The sequence below is a fragment of the Rhinolophus hipposideros genome, assembly GCF_964194185.1.
Source record: "Rhinolophus hipposideros genome assembly, chromosome: 17".
Taxonomy (NCBI): domain Eukaryota; kingdom Metazoa; phylum Chordata; class Mammalia; order Chiroptera; family Rhinolophidae; genus Rhinolophus; species Rhinolophus hipposideros.
Window position 1 is genome coordinate 50,055,709 of NC_138063.1, and position 24,351 is coordinate 50,080,059.

The window sequence follows — 24,351 nt, forward strand, 5'->3', positions numbered from 1 at the left end:
GATGATTAGGCAATTAGATGACCTGACTGACTAAATATGCCCCACTCACATTTTCTGAGTCATTTGCAAACATTTGCACAGCCACAACTGTCCAAATAACCTCTTTAGGGGAAAAGGGGAAACAAATTTTAATATTCATTACAGAACATTGTCATTTCTATTCATAAAAATCATAGTATAGGAGGAAACTTTGGGAGATATTCTCCTTCCAGGCAAACTGCACTATTTGGTACTATTTCTTTTTATTAATTTCTGCATGTACAGATTCTGCAATCTCCCTTTACAGCAGTTTAATGTTTCACTACCTTTGTAATAACATCGTTTTTCCTTATTCATACTAAAAAAATATTTTTGCAGTGTAGGAAGCAATTCCATCTTGACTACTTAGTCAAAACAGAGAAATAGGCAGCTCTAATAATTTTATTGGTATCATATAATGAAGATGTTTGAAATTTAAAAGAGTTCAAACATCCTGACTGGTTTTTTGCCACATATTGCTGACAGTGTGGTGGCTTAATTGAATTTTCAGGTACGAAATTACTTTCCTATGCAGTCTTTTAAATTTATAAAGATTTCAATGTGCTCATGAAACAATTATTGACGAGTATCTTCATAGAAAAACTATGGAGGTGGATATTTCTTCACAAGAAAATAATTTGTAATTTCGAGTACGAGTATGTTTAAAGATATATGTCATACTATTTATAAATTTAATGTTGTACTTATTTTAATCATATTCCAAGAGAATATTTGATACTCATCGTCTCAAATATAAAGCCTCATAAAAAGTAGACACAGGAAGAAACCTAAGGTATGTTATTACATATGTTTATATGTATAGGGGATTGCCTATATTTTTATGTATCCTCCTTTAATTTATACGTCTAGATTCCTCCTAGGTATATGTTACTGCATTTTGATTATTCACTATAGGTAAACTCATGACAGAATATTCTATCTCTTGAGTCAAAAGATAAAGACACCATACAATGACAGAATATACATGACGTTTGGATATTACCCTCCCAAATGTAAGATTCTTTTTTATCTGTACAATGGAGTAAATAGTAGCTTTTAACTATTTTTTTTAAATCTCCTAATTTTTATTTTTATTTTTAATCACAGTCACATTTTTATAGTTGAATTCTTTTCAAGACCACTTGGTCTAGCTGTATGTTAGAAATTAGTATATGAGGTTTTTTTATTCTTTAACTTTCATAATTTATGGCTGCCTTATAGTAACTGATAGAGTTGAAATACTTTTTATGCTAGTTTTAGAAGACTTCATTGATGATCAATTCTAAACTGACAGGATACATGTAAAAATCAGAATCTGTCTTGTTAGTAAATTAGATGTCTTCTATTAAATGAGGTATATTCATTCTAATTGATGTAACAATCAGTTTAAACTGTATAGTTTGCATCAATCTTCCATAAAATAATATTTTCCGTAACATGGTGTTTATTGTGTTTTCCTTGACAATGTAGCCATTTAGGAGTTTTCTTGTTATACATTTATTTAAAAAATTATTTGAGTGCTTAGTATTTGTTAGGCATAGTGTAATCTATGAGACTTCCAAGTACAGATACATAAATATATTACCTTTTAAATTTTGAAGATCTTGAGTTCATAATAGTTTGGGGGATTTTTGTTTGTTTGCTCTTTGATTTTAGTGTATAGGGTGGGTGGGGTCGCATGTGTTAATTTGTTCCATTCCTTGCTAAATTTGCCTAGCAGTGTAGCTAGAAATCAAAACACAAGCTGCATAAGAACACATGCTAAATTCTTTCCAAAGGTATTATAGTAGTCAGACTATGAACCTTAAACAAAAAGAAAACAAACCGTTATTCTAAGGTCATATTTTAAGGTAAATTTTCTATGCAAAAATACTTCACTGTTTTTAAGTTTAATATTTTATTTAATGTACATTTGTATTGATATGTGCATATGCTTTGCTGGAAGACCTTCAGAAAACTTTGAAGGATTTCCATTGTTTGATACAATTCTTAACTATATTCAGAAATTTGAATGTTTCTTTTTTTAATCACTAGGCTCTTTGAGAAGTTTCTCTGGACTGTTTTTCTGTTCACTGTTTTGTTCAAAGAAATACCATCCTTTCTAGACTACAGTGCTACAGAATAAAAGTACACTGACAAAAGAACTGAAAAGAATATCTGTTCAGATGTAAAGCTAATTAAGATTCCTTTTAATTATGCATATTCAATGCAGGAGAAAACAAATTATACAGTAAGACTCCTCACACATGCTAATCTGCTATCATTGAGCTATGGATTTAGAAATAGAAACACAATGCAATGTACATTTCTCATTCAGCATTTTATAGAGACAATATTTTCTTTTCTTGATCTGAAACAGTCTTCATAATACGCGCCATGAGTACATTAGGGCCCCTGAGAAGTTCCTAAGGATGAGAAACCTGTTTAACTTTGTTCAGCCCTATATTTCCCAAATTAATTTGACCCAGACTCATTTTTCAAGGAACCCTAGAGTCATGTAAAACACAGTTTGGCAAATACAGGTTCATCAAATTCTAGAAGATCCCATTACATGCAACTGAAATGACACTTTGGAAGTCTGATACACTGATACATTTTTTACTCTTTATGCATACCTCTGTACCTAGAGTAGATCCTAAACTTATCGGCACCAGAAGTATCTTCAAAGCACAGTATAGGAATTTCTGACTTTATTTTAGCAAATTTAGTGACATTGTCTTGAATGCATTCTTACAGATATTTTAGGACAGAGGGCAGCAAATTTTTATGTACAGGGCACATGGTAAACATTTTAGGCTCTGTGAGCCAAATGGTTTGTTTCACAACGACTGAGCTCTGCCAGTGCTGTGCAAGAGCAGCCATCAGCAGTGTGAAAACAAATAAGCATGACTGTGTTCCAATAAAACTTTATTTGCAAAAGCTGGCAGAGGGCCATCTGACTGTATTTTAAAGTCATAACATAATCAAGTTTTTTTCCTTGTAAGTAAAAATAATAGTCACAAATTAACATTTTACAAGGCAGAATATAGAGATCATATAAAAATCCTTCCTAACGTACTTTTGTTCATGAGAGTTTTGACCATTAGATTTCAGTTGGCCTTCCTTTTTCATTGTGAATAAATGGCTGCCCAACATAGCTATTTTCAAGTAACTTTTTGTTTATATTGTTTATTTTTTTCAGTGTCCGATAGTTGCTCTGTTTTGTATAAGGCAATATATTTTTTCTCAAAAGTAGAGTAGGTACGATTTTCCTATAAGTAATGAAAAACCACACAGGAATGTTGGTTGAACAACAGTAGTCTATTACCAAGTAAATGTTATATGTATAAACTTGGAATTGGTACCAACTTTGTAACAAGTCTGAGAAATAACATTTCACTGTTCACAATTTACTATATCAGTATGCAAAATTGCATACTATGTCATATCAAGAAAATTATCCCTGTAATACCCTGGGAATTCTCCATTTTCTGACCAAACTGTTGGTTTATTCATCTCACTTAGCAAGACTAGAAAGTTTCATTAATAATGTGTGAAAGACGATTATACCACTTCTAAACCCAGTTGTTGCAGTTGTCTAGTTACAAGGAGCAGCACTGTTTGAATGGTGCAGAGGGATATTTCAAAATATTATGCAGCAGCAGTTTTGGGTTTAATTGTCTGCAGATGGTAGATGATCTATTTTCTTTACTCGCTGCCACATTTCTAATAGCACCCAGGCTGTTCCATGTAAATTAGTAATCTTTCGTGAAAGCCTGTCCTTAATTTTTCAGTATTTTTTCTTTGCATCATTTTCCAGCTGTATCATGTTAGAACTGACATTTTAATTTTCTATTTTTTTTCAATATCTGTGTGTCATAAATGTGAACCATTTAAACACAACTGCTGAGCTTTGCAGACAAACTGAGAAACCCACCTGGTCCACTTCAAGAATCTAAATCATTTCTTTGATCACATGTTAACCATGACAACTACAGCAAAGGCAGTGATTAGCTTTATTTTTCTTTAAACCGAAGCTTTGAGATTCATTTTTTTCATTCCCTTAACGTGACAAAGTGAGATTCCTAAATGGAAATGCTTTATATGAAATGTAGTTATCAGAGAGGTTTCTCTACATAAGAATGTTTTTAGTGAAAGAAGATAATGCACTTCACAAAGGTGATTTTAGCAAGAAGAGAAAATATTGTGACTTAAGCAAGCAGAATTTTAAATAACCTAAAAAATTTTAAAAGCCGAAAGTTTGGAGGATCAGAATTAGCAATGCATCTTTATACATCACACTGAAAAGCAGTTGGAAATACTCTTCAGTCTAGAGCTCTTTTTAGGACTTTTTTTTTTTTTTAACTTTTTTTTTCACTTTTTTTTCTTCAGTTGATCTATCCAAAAATCTCAGCCAAAGCTTACAATTGTGTCATAGTTAGAAACCTGTCTGACTAAAGCTTGTTTAAGGGAAAAGACTTCAGAAAATTCAACACCTTGCAATGGAGTTTTGTTTTGTTTTGTTTTTTTCTCTTCTTCTTCTCTTTTTGTTGTTGTTGGAACAAAGTTGAGACAATGTGATATACTGATGGAGATTCTCCTTGCTAGCCTAGCTTCAGTCTGGCTTTTTCTTCCCTCATGCATGCTGACCTGGGAATCTTCCTTTGCCATAGCTGCGATAATCGTGACTCAGCTTACAACACCTTACATTCGCATCGCCCCTGCTGCAGGCGACGACCAACTGACAGGTCAGATGTTCAAGTATAGATGAGTCATCTTGCCCATTTCCTGCTCATTTTTCTCAGCTTTGTTTCCCCTCTACATTTCCTCCTTTGCTTAAGGCTTGTTTACAATGTTTCAGACTCTTGGTACAGACCTGTGCCCGCATTAAATGAAGTGATGTGCTTGGCCCCTTCTCTGTGCACACTTATATCCATGCATTAAACACAACTCCGCTGCATGTTTCCATTGTGTGTTTGTCTGTTGGTATGTTCCTTTCTAGCCTAATGTTATATAGAAATGAAATTTGCTGGACTTGCAATAGCAATGACAACAAACAGGGTTTCAAACAAAATACATAAAGATGTGTTCCCAGGAATCCGAATTAAGCTAAAAAGCCCTTGCACTGTGAGGGTGAGAAAGGTTTAATTTTCACCTTGTAGGGTCTCGTTTGCACAGACATAAAGCAATTCACAATCTTGTCTGCTCGTGTTATGAATTGAAGCCCCTCAAAGCTGTTTGGGACAACACTGTTCACACAGCTTCTCGTGTACATACAACTAGAGCACAGCTGATGGCATTCTTGGTAGATCTGTTTCAAAGCAAAGTGCTTATATAAAGCAGTGGCACCTCTGCAAGTCAAGTGCATTGGACAATTTAGGGAAGTTTTTAAAAAAACAAATGGCTTACTTAGAGTCATGGACTTGAACTGTGTGCTTCTTTACACCAAGACAAATCCGATGTCCACTCCTACTGCCTCTAAAGGTGTACGGACATCTGCATAAACTCATATAGGAAAAAAATCCAGTAAATTACTCCAGGTCAAAGGTGAGTGGTCAGCAAACCCCAGAAGAACGACTTTGTCCTGCAACCAAAGCAAGCCATGGTCATGATTTCTAACAATTGCAAGGGCAGGACTCAAATTCTGGTTTCCAAAGGATCATCCAGACTGTAGTTTGTTGCATGTAGTGTAGGCATGACTAAAGGTGAATAAGAAACACTCAACTACTTTCTATGTAATTCCTACTCCAGCAACTAATTGTTTTGTATGTGTGAAACTAAGGAATAGACCTGGACATTTAAGGAAGAAAAGTAAAGCTTAACTCATGGTAAAAATTCATAAATGTTTAGGTTGTTCGTTGAGCTTATTATTTTGGAAAGTAATGCAACTGAGACTCCGGAAAATTAGAGACTGATTTTTATAAGGTAAAGAAATGTAGGATAATTTCACGTTTTTCTCCATTGAAATTCTCTGCATGTTTTCAGTCCTCTGTTTCAGGCCTACAAGCTATAAACTTATTATAACAGGTCTGCTTCCCTTGCTTTCAAGTTTCTTTTAAGCATATTTCTTTTACTGATTAAAGTTCTGCTTGTTACAGATTCTTTCTTATCCTGAACTTCTGAAGTGTTCCTCCCAACAGAAGTCCTTTAAGGGATCATCTTTCTTACCTAGGTCTTCCCCTTTAAAACCTTTATATTTCAGGACTGGCCCTTGACACCCTGCATAGGGTTAGGTGTCGACCTTGAAGGTAATCTGGGATTCTTCAACAAGTCTGCACCCCATTATGTGTGAGCTGGCACCAGTCTTGCCAGCCAGTCATTAAAAATGAGTTGGTCTCACTATCATAAAATGAGTACTTATGGGAAATATAAGTACTTTCTCAGGCTTTACCTATAATGTGCTACCTTCAGATTAAGCTTGTTGTTTATGAGACATGAAGTAAGTGAAATTTCTGAATACAGCTTTCTTTCTAAAACTTTTGCAAGATCGAGAAGATACTCATAAATCAACCTCCTTAACAAAGCTTTCTGATCCAGTGTGTGTCGTTATTTGGGAACTATTCTGTGAAGGTGCATGCATAGCTGATGTAGACGGCCGCCATGCTTTTAAGGGCTACAGAGGATCTCCATCATTTACCTTGGTTTATTAGAGATGAAGATGATGGAGTGTTAGAATAAGCTTCAAAAACCAGTAGAAAAGAAAAAAACTGTTCTTGTTCTCTTTTTCAGTATTCACTGCTGGTTTTAATGAAGGTTAGTCTTACCCAGATAAATTCAAATTCAAGTTTTCCATTTGCATCAGCCATCAACTTTGATAGCAGTAACACTGTCTTTTTTTTTTTAATAGATGTATTCTGCAAGCTTGACACTTAATTCATTTAATCACTAATTTGACATTTATTGAGCACCTTCTGTGTGCCAAGTACAGATGTTCTCTTATAAAGAGGTTCATTTTGTGGTTGGTTGCCCAGACTCTTGGCAACAGGTTTATTTGGATTAGTAATATCAAAACCTACATGTACACATGCTCTTATAAATGAAAAGTTACTATCATACTTGTCATTTAGCAGTTAATAAAAGACAAGTTTTGTAATTAATGGAGGGAAAAAGGACATATATTTCAAAACCTTTCTCATAGTGTTGAGCAGCTTATGAATGGTCAGTGGGACAACCTGAATATTTCACCTTGTGACCCATTGAACAGTTGTAGCTCTGTTTACTTTATCAACACACTGCCTTCCAGAAGCAAACAAGAGATACATGAGGGATATATTCTGAAATGCCTTCAGCACTGTTTTTGTTCATTTTGTTTTGATTGTGCTGACCTCATGCTCCTCCAAACGCTATTTAAGGCAATACTTACACTAGGAACCTTGGACCAGACAGTGAGTCCTCTGTAGTTTCTTTTGTCCCAGAATGCAGTACCTGCTGGTTAGGTTTGCCTTGGTATAAATGGGACTTCCCTCTCTTGTCTGACACCAAAGAGAGCAAGCATGCTGGTGATATGAGTTCTGCACACGGACTGTGCCAGACACAACAAAAAGTGTTCAGGAATATTGGCTGATTTAAATCACTGAATAAATGCTGCAGCTCAGCCTGCAGAATGCTAGTGTACTTGATAAGCAGTGCTGTTATTGCACTGGGGAGTGTTTCTGAAACTATTTTGTCCTCAGTCAAAGCAAGAATACATCATCACCCAACATACACACACACACAGTTAACTGTAGCGAAAGGTTAGAATCCCTACTACCAACGCTATTCACTGAATAAGATGTACTCTATTTTTTTTATTCCATTTCATCTTATTCTTGTTCATTTTTTTAAAAAAAATTTTCTTGCAACCCACTAAATTGATTCATTCCCCACTAATGTGTTATAACCACAGGTTTTGTTTTGTTTTATTTTGTTTTTAAATACTTTAATGAACCACTAGATTTAGGTGATTATGAAAGGAAACAGAATATATAATTGGAATAAAAATCCCGTCTACCTTCAAAAACCCTGCTCTAAAGAGTACACACAGAGAAAATTCTATAAACTGGAAATGCTTCTGGTTTCTATTTTATTCCTTTTATTTTGTGATTGTCTATAATATAGAACTGCTTTGGGAAGAATAGTAAAAGCTGTACGTGCCAGAAATATCTAAAGATGTTCTAGTTAATTCACAAATATGGCTAGGCTATTTATTTTATATTAAGTTACTTCTATTTATGATTTAATTACATAGCCAGCTCTGAGATACTATGGAGAATTATTTCCTTTAATAAACTTTCTCATCCGTTTTGGTTAACCCATACATCTAATATGATAAGATCTGTATCCTACAATATTTATAAACAAAGTAACTCCTGGGATTCAAGTAAAAATCAGATATATCAAAGCATGTAAAATTATTTGCCTAGATATAATTAGTACTTTAAAATGGAGAACTAGCCAACAATTATTCCCACATAGTTTCCAGTTTTGAGAAAAATACACGTAGCATATGTCTGTAATGTGAAAGATGAACACAGCCGCGCATTAGTTAAAAAGCGGTGAAAAGAGATTTTATCCGGTCACTGCTGACAGTTGGTGATGGAGCTGAGCTCCATTCTGATTTGTGTGGAGGTGACTGGGCATTTTAACAGGAGAATGAAGATAGGAGGGAAGCAAGCAGGGACTCCGTAGAATTAGGGAAATGAAAAATTATGAAAGCTGGAAGAGTGTGTTGGTGCATGTGAAATCTATCTGGGTTTGTTGACCAGCACTTATCTGAGTTAGGCCCCTGTGTCCCACCAAGGCTGGGAGACAGGGTCGCTGTCTTCAGGTGTCAGCTGGAGCAAGCAGTCAGCTCTTTGGGCAGCCTGGAGTTTTCTCAGGCAGGCACTTTAAGGGGGATTAGGGTCACCTAGGGATGCGCTATTGAGCTGTTAGAAACGATGTTAACGTTCAGGTGTTGATAGGCCAGGGTTGAGGCCTAAGTGAGAAACCGCTCAGAGAAGCCTGGCTAGAGTTTGGTCCTGGTGAGAATATTTGTCACTTTTCATTCCTTCCCCTGTGAAAAACAGGACTTATTGGATTGATGACATTTGAAAAAGGAATTGAGGGTATTTGATCAGCTTCTGGAAATTGTCCTCAGGACACAAATGTTCTTTTGTGTCAGAAGGGCTCAAAAGAGCCTGGCTAGAGTTTGGTCACGGAGAGTCTTTGTCAGTATATAGGCAAAGTTATCATGAAATAAATCCCGAGGAATTACTTTTTCTCCTTAATGTGGCTCTTAAAGCAAATATAGAGTTTTTTTAGTGTAAAATATAAAACATGGACGTCACTGAACTAGATCCGCACTGAAGAAGAAAAGCAACGACAGTATTTACAGAGAATCATCCATGTTCTAGATACTGTGCTAGAGATTTCCACGTGCGTTACTTCACAGACTCCTCACGACACCCACCTGCGAGAAATACGTACTTTTCAGTTGAGAAAAGAAACAGAAAGGGATGATACTCACCTCCATAGGTTCAGAGGTCTGATATTTAGTCAAGTCAGGGACATAAATTTGAGTACAGGCTTTGTGCCTTGAGCCCTGGGATTCTTTGACCTCAGTGTCTGTTTGAACATCCCCCTTTTCACCCTCGGTGTCTCCTCTTCCCTCCTGGGCCCCCCAGGCCCACCCAGCCCCGACAGCCTACACAACCTTTCAGTTGTGTTCTTACTAACTCCTGGACCCCTTGGGCTCCTGCTGATCCCCAGTCCTGAGGAAATCCCGTCACCTGCGTTCTTGGCTCCTGTTTGCATGCTTCCAGCCATTGCTGAAGAAATGTCAGAAACAGGCAGATTAATTCTACTAGAGTTATATGTTTTGCCCCCACACACGCACGTTGGTGTTTTCTGTAGACCAGTGAATGTCTCCTGCTTATGCAATGGTATAACGCTGACCTCCACCCTCACCCCAATGACTCTCTCAGCCCTGAGCCCTAAGGTGGTTTGGCCAGGTCTCCCCTTCTGTCGCTGTGCCCTCTCTCCTGGGTAAGCAGCCCTTTCCCAGCCTTGGCACCTTAGGTCTTCCTTATGCCCCTGGTGGTCATAGCCATTGGATCACAGAGAAGGACATCATTTCCTTAAGAACAAGAAACAATTAAAGTCCACCACCAACAGCCCAGGTTGATTTCTGGGACTTTCAATGATGAGAGGGCCTAGATCAAATACCAAATCTAAGTACACCCAAAAGCCTTAACACTCTTTCCAGAACTCAAGTTTATCCGGCCGTCTTTACAAAGATGAAGTAGAGTGCTAGATCCAATTCGTATCCCATTTATGGATTTTTAGCCTAGGCAAGGAAGCTAAATCAGAATCTACATTTGGTAGTGATTACTTGTGTGTAGGGGGGTAATATTAGGGAAGGCAAGGATCTCAAATCCTTCATTTCACAAATGCTTGTTAATCAGTTGCCATATCTTATAGACCATCAGAAGTGGGAACCCTATAAAGTGACTGGTCCATTGGTTCTCAACCAGTGCTCTGTGGGGTTCCATGGAAAAATTCAGGAGCTACTTTTTAACACAGGCCTCTGGGCTGGGCAGCAACTTCAGTCTAGAATAGTTGTGGTTAGTATGGTAGGTAGGTGCGTGGGCTCAGGTTCAAATCCCATCTGTGCCACTTACCAGCAGTGACTGTGGGCAAGTTAGTTTGCATCTCTGTACCTCAGTTTGTTCATCTGTGAAATGGAAATTACAGTTTACCCTGATAAAGTTATTATCAGGATTAAATGAACAAATGAAGTAAACCCTCGATAAATGTTAGATATTGTTGTTTTCCTGCCTTAACATATTTTTTTTTAATTATGGGAAGAATATAAACTCTTTCATTTCCTCATTGATTCATTGACCACATATTTCCTGGGTGCCTGCTCTATGCTAGATATTGTGCTAGGCTCTTGGGATATCTTAGATAATACTGAAAAAGTTGACCCTACGAGTATGTCTACGCTAATCCCAACCAGGTTTTAAATTTTCCACACCTTTCTCTCTACGTATGTAAAAATATACAAACATATCTATTCAAATGTTTCCACTACATCTATATACTTAGCTATGCAACATGCATTTTTCACTTAATATGTCTTGAATTCCCCTTCAAGCCAATACATATCAATCTAAGGCATTCTTTTGAATAGTTGAATATTGTTCTTCTGTACAGTATGGATATAGTGTGATCTATTCACCCAATCTCTTATTTGTAGACATTCTAATTTTTACCAGTTGTTTTTTCCTAACCACAAACTATAATGTATAATTTAGATATATAGAACACATATACAGCCTTCTATATGTGTTCTTTCTATTATAACCTTTATTTCTAAGTGATTCCCAAATAGGGGTCAAAAGGCAAGTTTGTTTTTATATAGAACTGACCAGATTCCATTCCTCCCGAATTGTGGCCTATTGCCCTCCCACCTGTGTCTGCTAAGTGCCTCTTCCCCACAGCTCCACCTGCACTGGACATTTACTACCTAATGTGTTCACTATGATGGGCGCAACGGTATTCGAATGACTTTTCCTTAAGTTGAGTGGTGTTGCCTGTATGTATTGGCTATTTGCTTTTTCTGTTCTGTATATGTTCGTCCGTATTCCTGTCAATCACTATTATTTTGATTGTGCTTATTGCATCTTTTGACATAAAGAAATTTTCACTTTTTGATAATCATATATGTTCCCATATTCCTCTGTTTCTCCAAGGTTTTTGTTTTGCTTGAAAAGGTCTTCACATCTCTTAGATTATTCAGCCATCACCCTGAATTTTAGCTCTTGAATCCATCTAGGAATTACCACTGATACGGTATACAGTGTTGCCAGGGTAGAGGTCTAGCCTTGTTCCAGATAAACAACCAGTTAGGCCAGGTCTCATTATTAAGTAAACAATTAGTTTCTCACAAAATTGAAATGCCATATCGTCATATTTAAGTTCTCACATATAGATTGTTATGGTCCGCTTTGTCTCTCTCTGCACTACTATCATAATCTTTGATTATACTGGCTTTTATCGTATCTTATTATATGCTAAAACTAGAGATCTCTCCTAATTCTGTCAAAAATCCCTCACAACTTATGTTTTCATGTCTATCACTTCTTACAATGGCCTACAAAGCCTTATATAACGGGTCCCCTCTCACCTTTTTAATTAGTTTTGTCTCCCTCTCCCTCTGCCTCATTCCACACGAGTTACCCTGACCTCCCTGTTTTTCAGACATATTGGCCACACTCCCACCTTTGAGCTTTTGCTCTTGCTTTTCCCTTGCTTGGGAATGGTCTTCCCCAGATGCCAATTGGCTGACTCCCTTACCTCCTACAGCCTTTGCTCAAATCCACCTACTCACTGAAGTCTCTCTTGAGTTCTCACCTGTCTTAACACTGCAACCTGCCATGACCCCTCGTATCCCCTCCCCACAGTCTGTCCCCTTATGCTGCTGCTGCTGCTACTTTCTCTACTTCATAGCACTCTCTCCTTCTGTGCTTACTTGTTGTGTTTGCTACTGTCTTTTTCCCCCCATCCTAGAATATAAGCCCCGAGGGCAGGAATCTCCATCTGCTGTGTGCTGATATATCCCAGGCATCAACAAGGTGGTCTGGTCGGTGCACACTAGGCATTCAAATCCCCAAAATAAAAACACCCGAGATTCTCATTGGAATCTTACTAAACTTGTACATTATTGTAACTGTGGAAAATATGATGCATGTTTCCGTTTATTCATATCTTGTCATAAGACTTCTAATACAAAGTTAGAGTTTTTTATATAAGGTCTGTCTTGTCAGGTCTCCCTCCCACATATATCCCAGGCTCAATGGCATCTCGCTGTGTCACCACCACCACCCCGGCATAGACCTACTGCAGAAACATTTTAACTGGTCTCTGACTTACTGTCATGGCTCCCTCTTCATTCATTTGGCGCAGAGCAGCTGGACTGACATTTTTGAAATTGAGGTCTGGTTCCATCACTCCTCTTCTTAAAGCCCTCGAATAGCTTCCTACTGCGTTGGAATAAATTCCGAACTTCGTATCACAGCATAAAGAGTTCGCACCATCTGGCCCCGATCTTGTACTTAGTCCTCGTCTCATATCACGCCCTCACTTTCAGTGCTGATCTTTCTGGTTCTCCAAAACAGCAAACACTGCTGTTCCCTCTGACCGAATCCTCTTTCCCCCAATCTTCTTATTACCAGCTCCTTCTCAACAGTCAGGATTCAGCACAAAGGTCATTTCCCCAGAGGCCTCCCTAGACCACATCCCTGAAGTGCAGTGGACCTGGAGGCCTCCCCAGCCGCCGTCTAGCCCATCACTCTGCTGCGTTGTGAAGTTCTCTCATGACTTCGTGTCTCCCTCCCGGAATGTGGTTGGAGCAGGGCTTTAACTGTCTGTCTTCATCCCAGTGTACTCCCTTAGGCACCCAGAGGGTATTCAAAATTATTTACGGAATGACGAACGCTGATGACTTTTCTTATTAAATTTATTCCTAGGTATTGTATCGCTTTCATCACTGCCATGAGTAAATTTTGCACAAGTTTTGAATGAAGGCAATAATCTTTTCAAATTCATTATTTTGCCTACTTTTGACTGATTTTGCATTACTCAATTGCAAAATATGTCTCCTCTTTATAGTGTCTGTTTTTTAAATTAGTATATCTTTCCATTGCAAATAAAACAGACCCGTGGTTTTTCAACCCATTTATAAAAGCACAATTTTAAGCAGCCATTTCTCTTGGCAAAAACCATAAGAAAGCTTTAATTTTAATTTAATTGTTTTAGAGAGTGGCCCACCCACTCACACCATTATCTGTGTTCTGCTCCCACTCTCAGACTGTCCACTTCTCTTCCTTCACCTGTCAGACCTGCCACATAGGTCCTTGGGACTCTATGAGCAATGGGCTGTGACAAAGCTAAATGCAGACAGGTGGCGTTTGTCCTTCTGTGGACCCAAGGCTCTCCATTTGTAAAATGAAGATATAACTGAAATCAGGTCTTTGCCACAGTGAGTAGCTCAGCCAACTGGATATGGTTTGAAGATGGTAGGATCGTTCCCCAAACTTTAGCTTAGTCAGTGGCAGGAACAGCAAATACAGAGGTCCTGCAGTGGGAAGTCGCATGCCCAAGAATGAAGAACTGCAAAAAGGCCATCATGGCTGTAAGAATGTGCTGTGAGCAGTCACGTGGTGCAAGCAGGCAGAGGCTGACGTTAACGACATTGGTCCCGATCCCAGGGGCAGTGGAAAGCAGTGGAGATGTTTTCAAGAGGGGCAGGGAGGTTCCAGTTTGCACTATGTCCTTCAACCACACTGTAAACATTGGAGGAGAGATGAAAGAGGCCAAAAGACTGAAGTAAGTAAACTAAGAAATGGAAAATCAGCCACCAGAAAAAAAAAACAAAGTGAGTGTTTCTGAACAGAAGAGCTGAATGCCAGGAAATTAATACAGTCTAAGTATAGGCCCTGGGTTACTCATAATCTACAATCAACATGGAAGAGCGCATGATAAGGGACTTAAGGGACAGGTTCAAACATATCGAAAGAACTTTGAGTGCCTTAGAGATGGAATGGTTTCATTCAACCTCTTGCCTGAAATAACCACGTCATTTATTTTGAGAGCTATTTACTGGGGTATGTAGATGAATCAAAACTGACAAAGCACATAAAGAATAATAAAACTCAGCAATATTGTTTGAATCTATGGGCACTGAGATAAAACCTTACCACCTTTAGCTGCAGACAGTCATATTTTGCTCTTTCAAAGAGTTTAGTCATTAGACTCAAAGGGTTGTATTAGAGATTTTTTATTGTGTCTACTATGAAATATGTATAGAAATATTTTTACCTACTACTACAGGGTCCATATTTTATATATTTTTATACTTTTCACAACCTGCCACTCAGCCCTTGGCACTTGAAAGGCACTCAGAGACCAGCTATAATTTCCAATGGAATGAATTCATTTGTAAAAAGATAAAATTGCCTTAAAGGTGTGAACTAATTTCCACACCACTTTTTTTTTTTTTTTTTTCAAACAGAGGAGCTCCCAATTGTGACTATTGTCAAGCAGGCGTAGTGGGACTCCTGGCAGTGCAGCGGGACCGAGTGTCACCTAGCCCTCCAATGGTCATCCTCCCAGGGGACACTTGTAGGAAGTGCACACAGTTCAGTTCTAATAGAAATGAGTTACAACCTTTCCATCTTTGAAATACTTAGCTGTAGGAAGCTATGTTCTGCACTGCTCCAAGGGTATTCATTGTCTCTGCTTTAGGAGGGAGGGGTTGGTTCATTCTGTCATCCTGAACTTGAAGAGCTTGATGTGCAATTAACTCTGTATTAAGAGAGGAGAATTCGAGAAGTGTAATATGTGCTCTTTGCTCTCATGGAACTTGCATTTATCATCTTTAGTAAGACTAACATAAACGGTTCGATAAATACTCTACGTGAACGGATTTACCAATATCTTGAACATTTTGTAATAATGATAAGTGCGTAGTGAAATAAGTTAACATAAATTCAGTTGTACTCTAAAATGTAATATCTATATGATACCTGAGTTATTTTCAGTGTCAGGAGCTTTGATTTGACCTTTTGGGTAAACTTTGCGTAATATTAAGGGAAGAAAATCCCTCTTTTGACTTCCTTGTAAGTAACAGTGGTCAAACTTTTCATTTAAGCTGATAATCAATTTATTGGAAATAGTGGTTGAGTTAGAACTACCAGTTTCTGACTAGGTGTCCTGGTGTTTTCAGCAATATCATGTGTAGACGAAGGGTTAACAATTCATATACCCTATCCTGGGAATTTCTTACTCAATAGTGAACAGGGATAACACTGCTATATATTTGGGCCATGGAGGCCAATATAGAAAGTTTAGTATGAGGAGAATTTAGTTGGAATTTCTCGTAAGGGTTGTTTGAGGATTCTAAAATTCTTTTTCAACTAGAAAGAATATAAAGTGAGGGGAAATTTTTATTCTTCCTGCAACACCAGCTGAATGCATTTTAATGGGCTGTAGTGTCACTGGTGATTTATTGCCCTTTTTTGTTCTTTTATGTGTTATATTTGTCATTTTGCTATGGCAGTTTCATCTATAAAACAGCATAGTTACAAGAAAACGGTGAAAGGATACAGGACTGCCATGGGAGATTCTGTTCCTTTCTTCTTGTCATTTTTGGGAAGGAATGCTGAGTCAAATGTCAAGCATTTGGTTTCAGAAAAAATATATTTTAGAAGATGTATACTGCACTGTAATAGTATTGTTTTCCATTTTTACTATGTAAACTTTAGGATATCTATGTAAAAGTTTTTCAATATAAGAGAATAATTTGTCAGTATTCTTTTGTGTTTTCTCTTTCTATCAACTCTGTGATAAAGGAAAATAAAGCAATGTATTTAACTGCCTTTTATTGCTTAAGGCATAGGGCTTTCTGTCTTGAAAAGCATAAATTAAAATTTTATATTTTAGGAAATCTACCCTTTAATTTTATTATTAATCTGGTGCATTGTGCATGTCCAAAAAAGAATGCTGAAACTAAAGTTTTGAGCTCAAAATAAACCAAAATGTCAGTAAAGGATGCCAAATACTGGTATAAAGGAAGTGCCTGCAGTTTAAAAAAACATCAAAGATCTTTGCATGAAAGATTTTATTTTGATGAATTAAATTATTCTTGCCTTTTCTATAATGAAATGTATCTCAATTTTATAATAAATTAATTCATCCTTGGTATTAGTAAGCCTGGAAAAGACCTGGATGTTTTAAAAATATTTATCAAAACTGAGTTACAATATCTGTTTCACTAGGTATTTCTCTTTATCCAGGTGGCCAACACGGAACTATACATGGAGTAGCTATTCATTGAATGCTGTTGCAATTGTGATATTTTTATTACCTTCCCTTTACTTGCTTTAGAAAAGTGTTACTACAATTCAGAATGTAAGGCCTCAAGAATAATTCCAACTGCTTTATATTTTTAAAAGACCAGTGAATTCCATTCAGAGTTTGTAGGCAAAAGGCCATGTTGCTTTGCTGGGTGATATTTTTTGGTTGACTTTAGATTAGTCTCTTGCAAATAAGTATTTTTAGAATACTGTAAAATACTTAGTATGTGTGAGAGTATTTTTTAAATATTTATGGGTGTGATCTAATATACGAGGTGTGATCAAACGATATGGGGAATGTTTAAATTAAAAGATTATTACAGTAAAAGACTGCCACTAATCCCCCTCAAAATACTCCCCCTCTCTTCAAATGCTTTTATCCCATCGTTCTTGCCACTTTCTGAAGCAGTTCTGGAAGTCCTCTTTTGTAAGTGTCTCTAGTTGTGCTGCCGTGGCTGCCTCGATGTCCTGAATCATTTTGACTCTGGGGAAGAGCCAGAAGTCAGACGGTGCCAGAGCCAGTGAATGAGGTGGATGAGGACACACCGTAATGTTCTTATTTGACAGATACTGCCGTACCAGAAGCGATGTGTGACACGGAACATTGTCATGATGGAGGATGATTCATGGCACACTTTAAAACACACCTTCTCTCAACCGTAGCTCACACCTGACTGACTGCACCGAACAAGTTGAAACTTGTCACACCCTGTTACTAAGGTTCGTCGCAGCGCTTCCCATATTGAAGATCCCTGCTTTTCCACTGGCTGGCACTCAGCAGCAGCATTCACTGTATTTTGTGATCACAATATAAAGGTTCCATGTCACACATCTCTTCTGGTACAGCAGTTTCTGTCAAATAAAAACATTATGATGTGCCCTCATCCACCTCATTCACCAGATCTGGCACAGTGTGACTTCTGGCTCTTCCCCAAGGTCAAAATGACCATGAAAGGAACACGTTTTGAATGTATTCAGAAGATTGAGGCAGCCACGACAGTGCAACTAAAGACACTCACAAAAGAGGACTTCCAGAACTGCTTCAGAAAGTGGCAAGAACGATGGAATAAATGTGTTCAAAATGAGGGAGAGTGTTTTGAGGGGGATTAATGGCAATGTGTCTTTCACTGTAATCAATTATTATTTAATTTAAACATTCACCATATTTCTTGATCACACTGTGTATTTAATTGGAATGGAAAGGAAGTGAAAATTTCCTTCATTGTCTTAACACCAGCAGGATGTTGAGAAGGCAGCAGGTCAAGAAAATATGAAGGCTATATCTATAATAAACAAAACTCCTTTTTGAAGAAACCATTCTTATTTTAAATACTTAACTGACCTTATAAAAGAATCAAGGGACAGTCAAGACCAGCAAGTGAAAGGAGAAAAAAACAGCGCTTTCAACAGAAGTATTTATTTTTATTTGCCCTTTTGACAATATCAGTGTCAACACTTGTTCCTCAGTGTTTCCAGCGGGCTGAGAGGGAGGCCCAAAGCTTTTTAAAAGACTGACTTCTAAAATTCTAGCACATTAAAATTACAATACACCTCCCTTCCCACACCACACACATGCATACTACTTTTAGAATTGTCATTGTTTTTAATGTGACGGGATTTGGGATTTGGCTTTTAATATCTGATTTGTTCTCAAGTCATGGCTTTTCTAGCTTAGCTACCATATACTCTTAATCAAATGACCTTTTTCTCTCTGGGAAAGTTTTCCTAAGGAAAATGGGAAGAGGGAGGTTGCTCTCCTTTGTGGAACGGTAGTGCTTGCCTAGCCACTTTCCATCTCATATGCTTGTCAGACTGGAATCCAGGCCTTCAAGAAGCGAATATCACTTTCCTTCATAGTAAATCTTTAAAATATTGTTTTCATTAAAATCCAATATATCGTGGAGTAAAGTGAAATATTTGTGTGCTTATTTAAAAATATCAAACAACAGACTTAAAAGAAATTTCAATCTCATGGAAGGCCACTTTGGGTAAACGTCAGATTGTGCTGGTATTGTCTCCTGTCTTCAACCCTTAGGGGGACAAATGACCAGCTCATGGGGACAGTGAGGGCCCTCAGGTTTAGACTCCAGATCATTTTCTAGACCACCTGGCACACTTCTTAGAGCAGTTTTCAAATATGTCAGACAGGAGTCTGGGTCTGACAGTTCTCTGCACCAGATTTTCATAGGGTGGTTCGCATAGCCACTCTGGATCTGGTAATTTAGAAAAGCATTTACTTTAGAGAGAAGGCAGTGAGTCAAAGTCCAGGCTTCTTGGGCACATATCTTAAACTCTAAATCTGAGCTTCTGTATATGTAAAACAGAGAATGCAATTTCATCTTTTCATAGTGGGCAGTGTAAGAATGAATACAATAATATACATACATAATGGACCTCACACAAAGCTGACCCAGACTAAAGGCAGAGGACATGGCAGTTGGCAAATTTTTTTGTGGCTTTATTATTATTCTAATATAGAATTGTTTTGTGGCCCTTAGGGCTTTCAAGAGAACTAGGTAATTAATTCTGGCCACTGCCACTCTAAAGTTTGAATGTTCCAGCCCTTCAGAGAGGTTCAGTATTGAGACTCTGGGAAAATGAATGGGTTTCTTGATGCTACGTAGGGTGTTATTTACATGAACACTCTGGATGCTGTGGTCTCCAGGAGCACCAGAGCGTGAGAGGAACGTTATTATTCTATCATATGTCAAGACCCATAATGAGTCCCACACGGATGATATTTTCCATTTGCCCATCTTTGCAATATAAACAGCAGCAGCATGACCCAGGCTATTATCTTGATACTGGCAGTGATGGTGATGATGAGAATGATGAAAAAAGTTTCTGCATTTTCAAAGGCAACTATTGTATTTGAAGCAGTAATAGCCCAAAGCAGTGTATAACCTATTCTGTGCTGCCTGTAGCCCAGCTCACAGAATAAAGCGCCTGGCTGTCTTTGTTGTCCTGGCCATTTGGGGTTCCTTTGTCCCTTACTATCCTTGGTTTACATGTGGACACCTCTCTTTGTGTTTGTCCTTCAGTAACATCAATTCTCAAGGGAACCTACGAAGATGTGCTTTAATAAAATTCTATTAAGAAGGATTATAGATGATCTCATTAAATAACTTTTTTCAGACATTGGGACACCGGGTATGAAGTTCAAAAATATAGAGTCGTGTATAAGAGAATACAAAGTATTGCAAGCTTTCCTCAACATGTTTTCATTTGGAAGAGTAAAAAACTATTGCTGAGAAACAATCTTTGAAAATAAGCCTGGCACCTGCCTTGGGGTTAATAAATGTCATCTGCTCAGCACATCTATCAGTATCTCTGATGAGTTTTCCCATTTACTCTAGTAAATATCCAAGCAATGCATCACTTCAGCAATGTAACTGACGTTCAGTTTAATATGGACAATTTACTTATCGGTACTGCTAATGATGCAATTATTAATTATGGTGCATTATTAATTATAACAGTTTATTCTTCCAGTTGGAGCTCTTAGTCAAAACACATTTGGAAGACCAGTTTTTGTCTGGGATTTTGCCTAGGTGCTATCTTTTTTTACTCAAGATTATTTACCAGTTTGGTGGGTTCTGCTATTCTTTGAATCATTTCTTTAGCTATTGGTGTATATTTATGGACAAATGTACATGCACATGCACACACACACGTAGGTAAAGACCACATTAGAGTAAGTTACATGTGTCTTTTAACCAGTGTAGGGGTTTAATAAAGGCAATTTTCAGATTTCTACCTTATGTCTTCTATTATAACAAGGAAGTTAGAAAACGATTTCAAAGCAGGGTCAGGGGAACGATATAATCATTTTATTAAATGAAATTATTCTTAATAGCTTGAATCATATTAACATTATCTTATTAGAAGTTTCTCCTTTTTTTTCAAAAATGCCCCAGGCCATTGTAGTTACCCTCCAGCAGAAATGTGGGCTAGTTTAAAGACCTCTAAAACAAATTCCATATGTGTTCATGAAAAATGGTTTATAACCACTTAATCATTACAAGTATTGAGTTCATAACACTTTATTCTTGTCAGATACTCATTTCCTTTCTCTTTGATATATACCCAGTTAACTTTCTTGTCATTGATGGATGTAGATTTCACTGGTTTGGTGCTGGAGATATAACATTTTGCCACTAGTATTTATTTCCATGCTCTTTCTGTTATTCTCATTTTATCATTGATCAAAGTTTGGTCAGTAAATTTACCGATAAAGACTTATCTGTCATCAACATACTGAGAAAAATCCTTCCTCTGCACCCTGGCTATCTCTTGGCCTGCTCAGAGGAGCCAATGTTGAGATATTTTCCTTCTTTCTCATCATGTTGTCTTGATGCCCATATATGGTCATTCAAAAATAGCCACAGATACCTCTCTTCTTAGTAACCCCTTCACTAAATTCTGGGGAGTGGTGGAAGAAAGACCACAAAATAGAACCTGTTTTTACTTTCCACTTCTACTTTCCCTCCTTCTTCTGTCTTTTTATACCCATTGTCCTATGTCTGTGAATTGTAATATAAATGGAAAACTAAAAGGTAGGCTATGAAAAGAGTCAAATGAGAATGACAGAAGGACTTAAATGAGATTTATTGTGAGATTTGTTGTTAGCAAATGTGTTGCTGCAAGCTCTGTGGACACATAATAAGATACTAGGCCAGGTCATGTGAGGACCAAAAAGTAAAACCTGTTTCGTCCCAATGAACTTAGGTTAGTGTATAACAAATTTACCAAAATAACTGAATTCTGGGTCAAAAATAGTAAGTTCTATGTAAGAGGGGTCAAACAAGGTGCTACAGCAATTCCATAGAAAAGAGAATACTTTCTACAAAATCTGGAACAGTATTTGGGCTAGAGCCCTTTGAAGCATGGGTGGGATTTAAACTTACAAAGAGTGAGTACGGGGGTGCTTCCATGGAGAAGCAGCAGCAGAAGCAAAGGCCCTGAGAAGTGGGAATGTTGGATGTATGGGGAAAATGGAACATTTCCATTTGGTTAGAACATAGGTGAATGAAGGAAAATAGAAAGAGGAGAGGCATAGAGTTAGGAATGGGATACGAAGCCAGTTCATGGAAGACCTTGACTGCCTTTTGAAATAAGCATTAGGAAACTCTTAGGTTTTATTTTGTTTTGTTTTGTTTTAAATGAAAGAGTGACCTGACTGGAGCTATTCTGTAGGAAGATCAATATGGCTGCAGTATGTAAAAGAGACTGGATCCAATGTCTACTTGGGAGTCAAATACTAATACTCAGAAGAGAAACAAACCAGGTTCGTGGTAATGTGAGTGGAGAAGAGATAAAGAAAGCATAGCATTTTTTGACTTTTTAGAGACTGGGCAGAGAGGTGAAAACTAACCTGTCTAATGTCAGGTGACTACTCTTCAACCCAAGGAGAGTGAATAAAACTCCTCTTTCATAATATATTTTATTTTTATGTGCTGAGGGTCAAAATACCCTTTATGTGCAGCCAAAATTTGTTTACTTGTTCTGATTTCTATTACGTACATAATACATTCTAGGCACTAAGGGTACAGAAAGGAAAAAGATGCAACTTTCCTCTGTAAGAACTTGAACTTCTGCTCAGTTAAGCCTATGTATATACGTTCGAAAATATTCCACAGACATACACAAATTACACGTGGTCATTGTTCTCTTTATAAATCCCTCCTACATGTCTTATGACATTTGTTCAGTAGAGACTTATCATTTTACCACTATGTCAAAGACATTATGTTAATCCCTAGAAGTCAAAGGTATGGATAAGAAATAATCCTTACTCTTGAAAAGCTCCAGTGGAGCATAGTATCAGGGCACCTGTTGGTCTTCTTGGTTAGATAAATGACCTTAATTTCTTTTCGTTGTTTTTGAGTGGTTACCCTTAAGTTTATGTAAAAGAAAGTTTGATATTTAGAGTATTCCATTTTCTTCAGCATGCTTACTTTCTCCATTCCCGTATTCCGGTTCAGGCCTTTAATCGCCCCCTTTTTATGTTGCCACAAATTGTCCCTGTTGATGGTGGTCGAATAGCCTCCTTTAGTATTTCTTGTAGTGCAAGTCGTGTATTAGAAAATTCCCTCAGCTTCTATATGTCTGCAAAGGTCTTTATTCCTCCTTCGTATCTAAAGGATATCTTTGTTGGATATATTATTCTTGGCTCATAATTTCTCTCTTTCAATAGTTCGAATATTTGGTTCAATAGTTTGAATATTTTGTTTTCTCTTTCAATAGTTTGAATATTGGAATAATATGGTTCTACTCCCTCCTGGCTTGTAGAGTTTCTGCTGAAAAATCTGATGATAATCTAATGGGCTTTCCTTTGTAGGTTACCGTCTTCTTTTCCCTGGTTGCCTTGAGGATTCTTTCTTTGTCATTGGTTTTAGACAGCTTCAATATAATGTGCCTTGGAGAAGGCCTGTTGGGATTGAGGTAATTGGGTGTTCTATTTGCTTCTTGGATTCGAGGATCCAGTTCTGTCCACAAATTTGGGAAGTTCTCATCGACAATTTGTTTGAATATATTCTCTGTTCCTTTCTCTCTTTCTTCTCCTTCTGGTATGCCCATTATTCTTAGATTGCTCTTTCTGATGGAGTCAGAAAGTTCCTGTAGAGTTCTTTCATTTCTTTTAAGTCTCAAGTCTCTTTCTTCTTCCATCTGTGTAATTTCCAGGTTTCTATCTTCGATGTCACTGATTCTTTCCTCCATCTGGTCAACTCTACTACCTAAGCTGGCTGTTTCATTTTTAATTTCTTCTATTGAGTTCTTAATCTCCAGAAATTCTATTTGGTTCTTTTTAAAAATTTCAATCTCTTTTGTAAAATGCTCATGTTGTCATTTTATTGTGTTTCTGAGTTCATTAAGTTGCCTTTCTGTGTTTTCTTGCATCTCATTGAGTTTTTTCAGAACTGCAATCTTGAATTCTCTGTCATTTAAGTAACATATTACCATATCTTTAAGTTTCTTTTCTGGAGTCTCTTCACTTTCTTCCTGAGCTGTCTTGTTGCCTTGGTTATTCATGGCAATTACTGATTTATTATTTCTCTTCCTAGACATCTACAGGAGTGGCTTCTGCAACAGGTTGATAGGAAGAGGTCTTTCTTTTGTTTTCCAGTACTGGTTGGTAGAATGTTTTATTTTCTCTCAAACTGCAGCCTTTTTTTCCCTCTCTCACACAGTAGTGCTATGTTTTCTCCGCACTATTCCAGCTTCTCACACAATGGGGGAATTCCCTGGGAGATGGGCTTCTCCTCTGTTAACAGTTGCCTGGGTCATAGGGTGCCACGTCCCTTGGGGCTGTGGAGAGCTTTTGAAGTTCCAAAGCTCTTTCTGCACCAGATTCAGAGCCCTATTTTCTTTTTTTTTTTTCTTACCAATTCTTTTCTACCCTGTAGATCATTTTTATTTCTTTTCTTTGATTCTTTTTCAGCATCTCTACCTTGACCAGAATATTATATCCTGGAAG

At 37.5% G+C, this 24,351-nt stretch overlaps 1 protein-coding gene across 8 annotated transcripts in view; it reads left to right on the plus strand.

The window, feature by feature from the left end:
* The window catches only part of PTPRM (protein tyrosine phosphatase receptor type M), an 824,073-nt gene that overhangs the window by 507,545 nt on the left and 292,177 nt on the right, over positions 1–24,351 (plus strand). For 4 of the 8 annotated variants that reach the window (XM_081079013.1, XM_081079015.1, XM_081079014.1 and 1 more), the window contains exon 14: positions 4,671–4,745. The exons of the other annotated variants lie outside the window; for them this stretch is intronic. In XM_081079013.1, the coding sequence (XP_080935139.1) occupies positions 4,671–4,745 (75 nt within the window). The remainder of the gene's footprint in view (positions 1–4,670; positions 4,746–24,351) is intronic. 8 annotated transcript variants of the gene reach the window in all.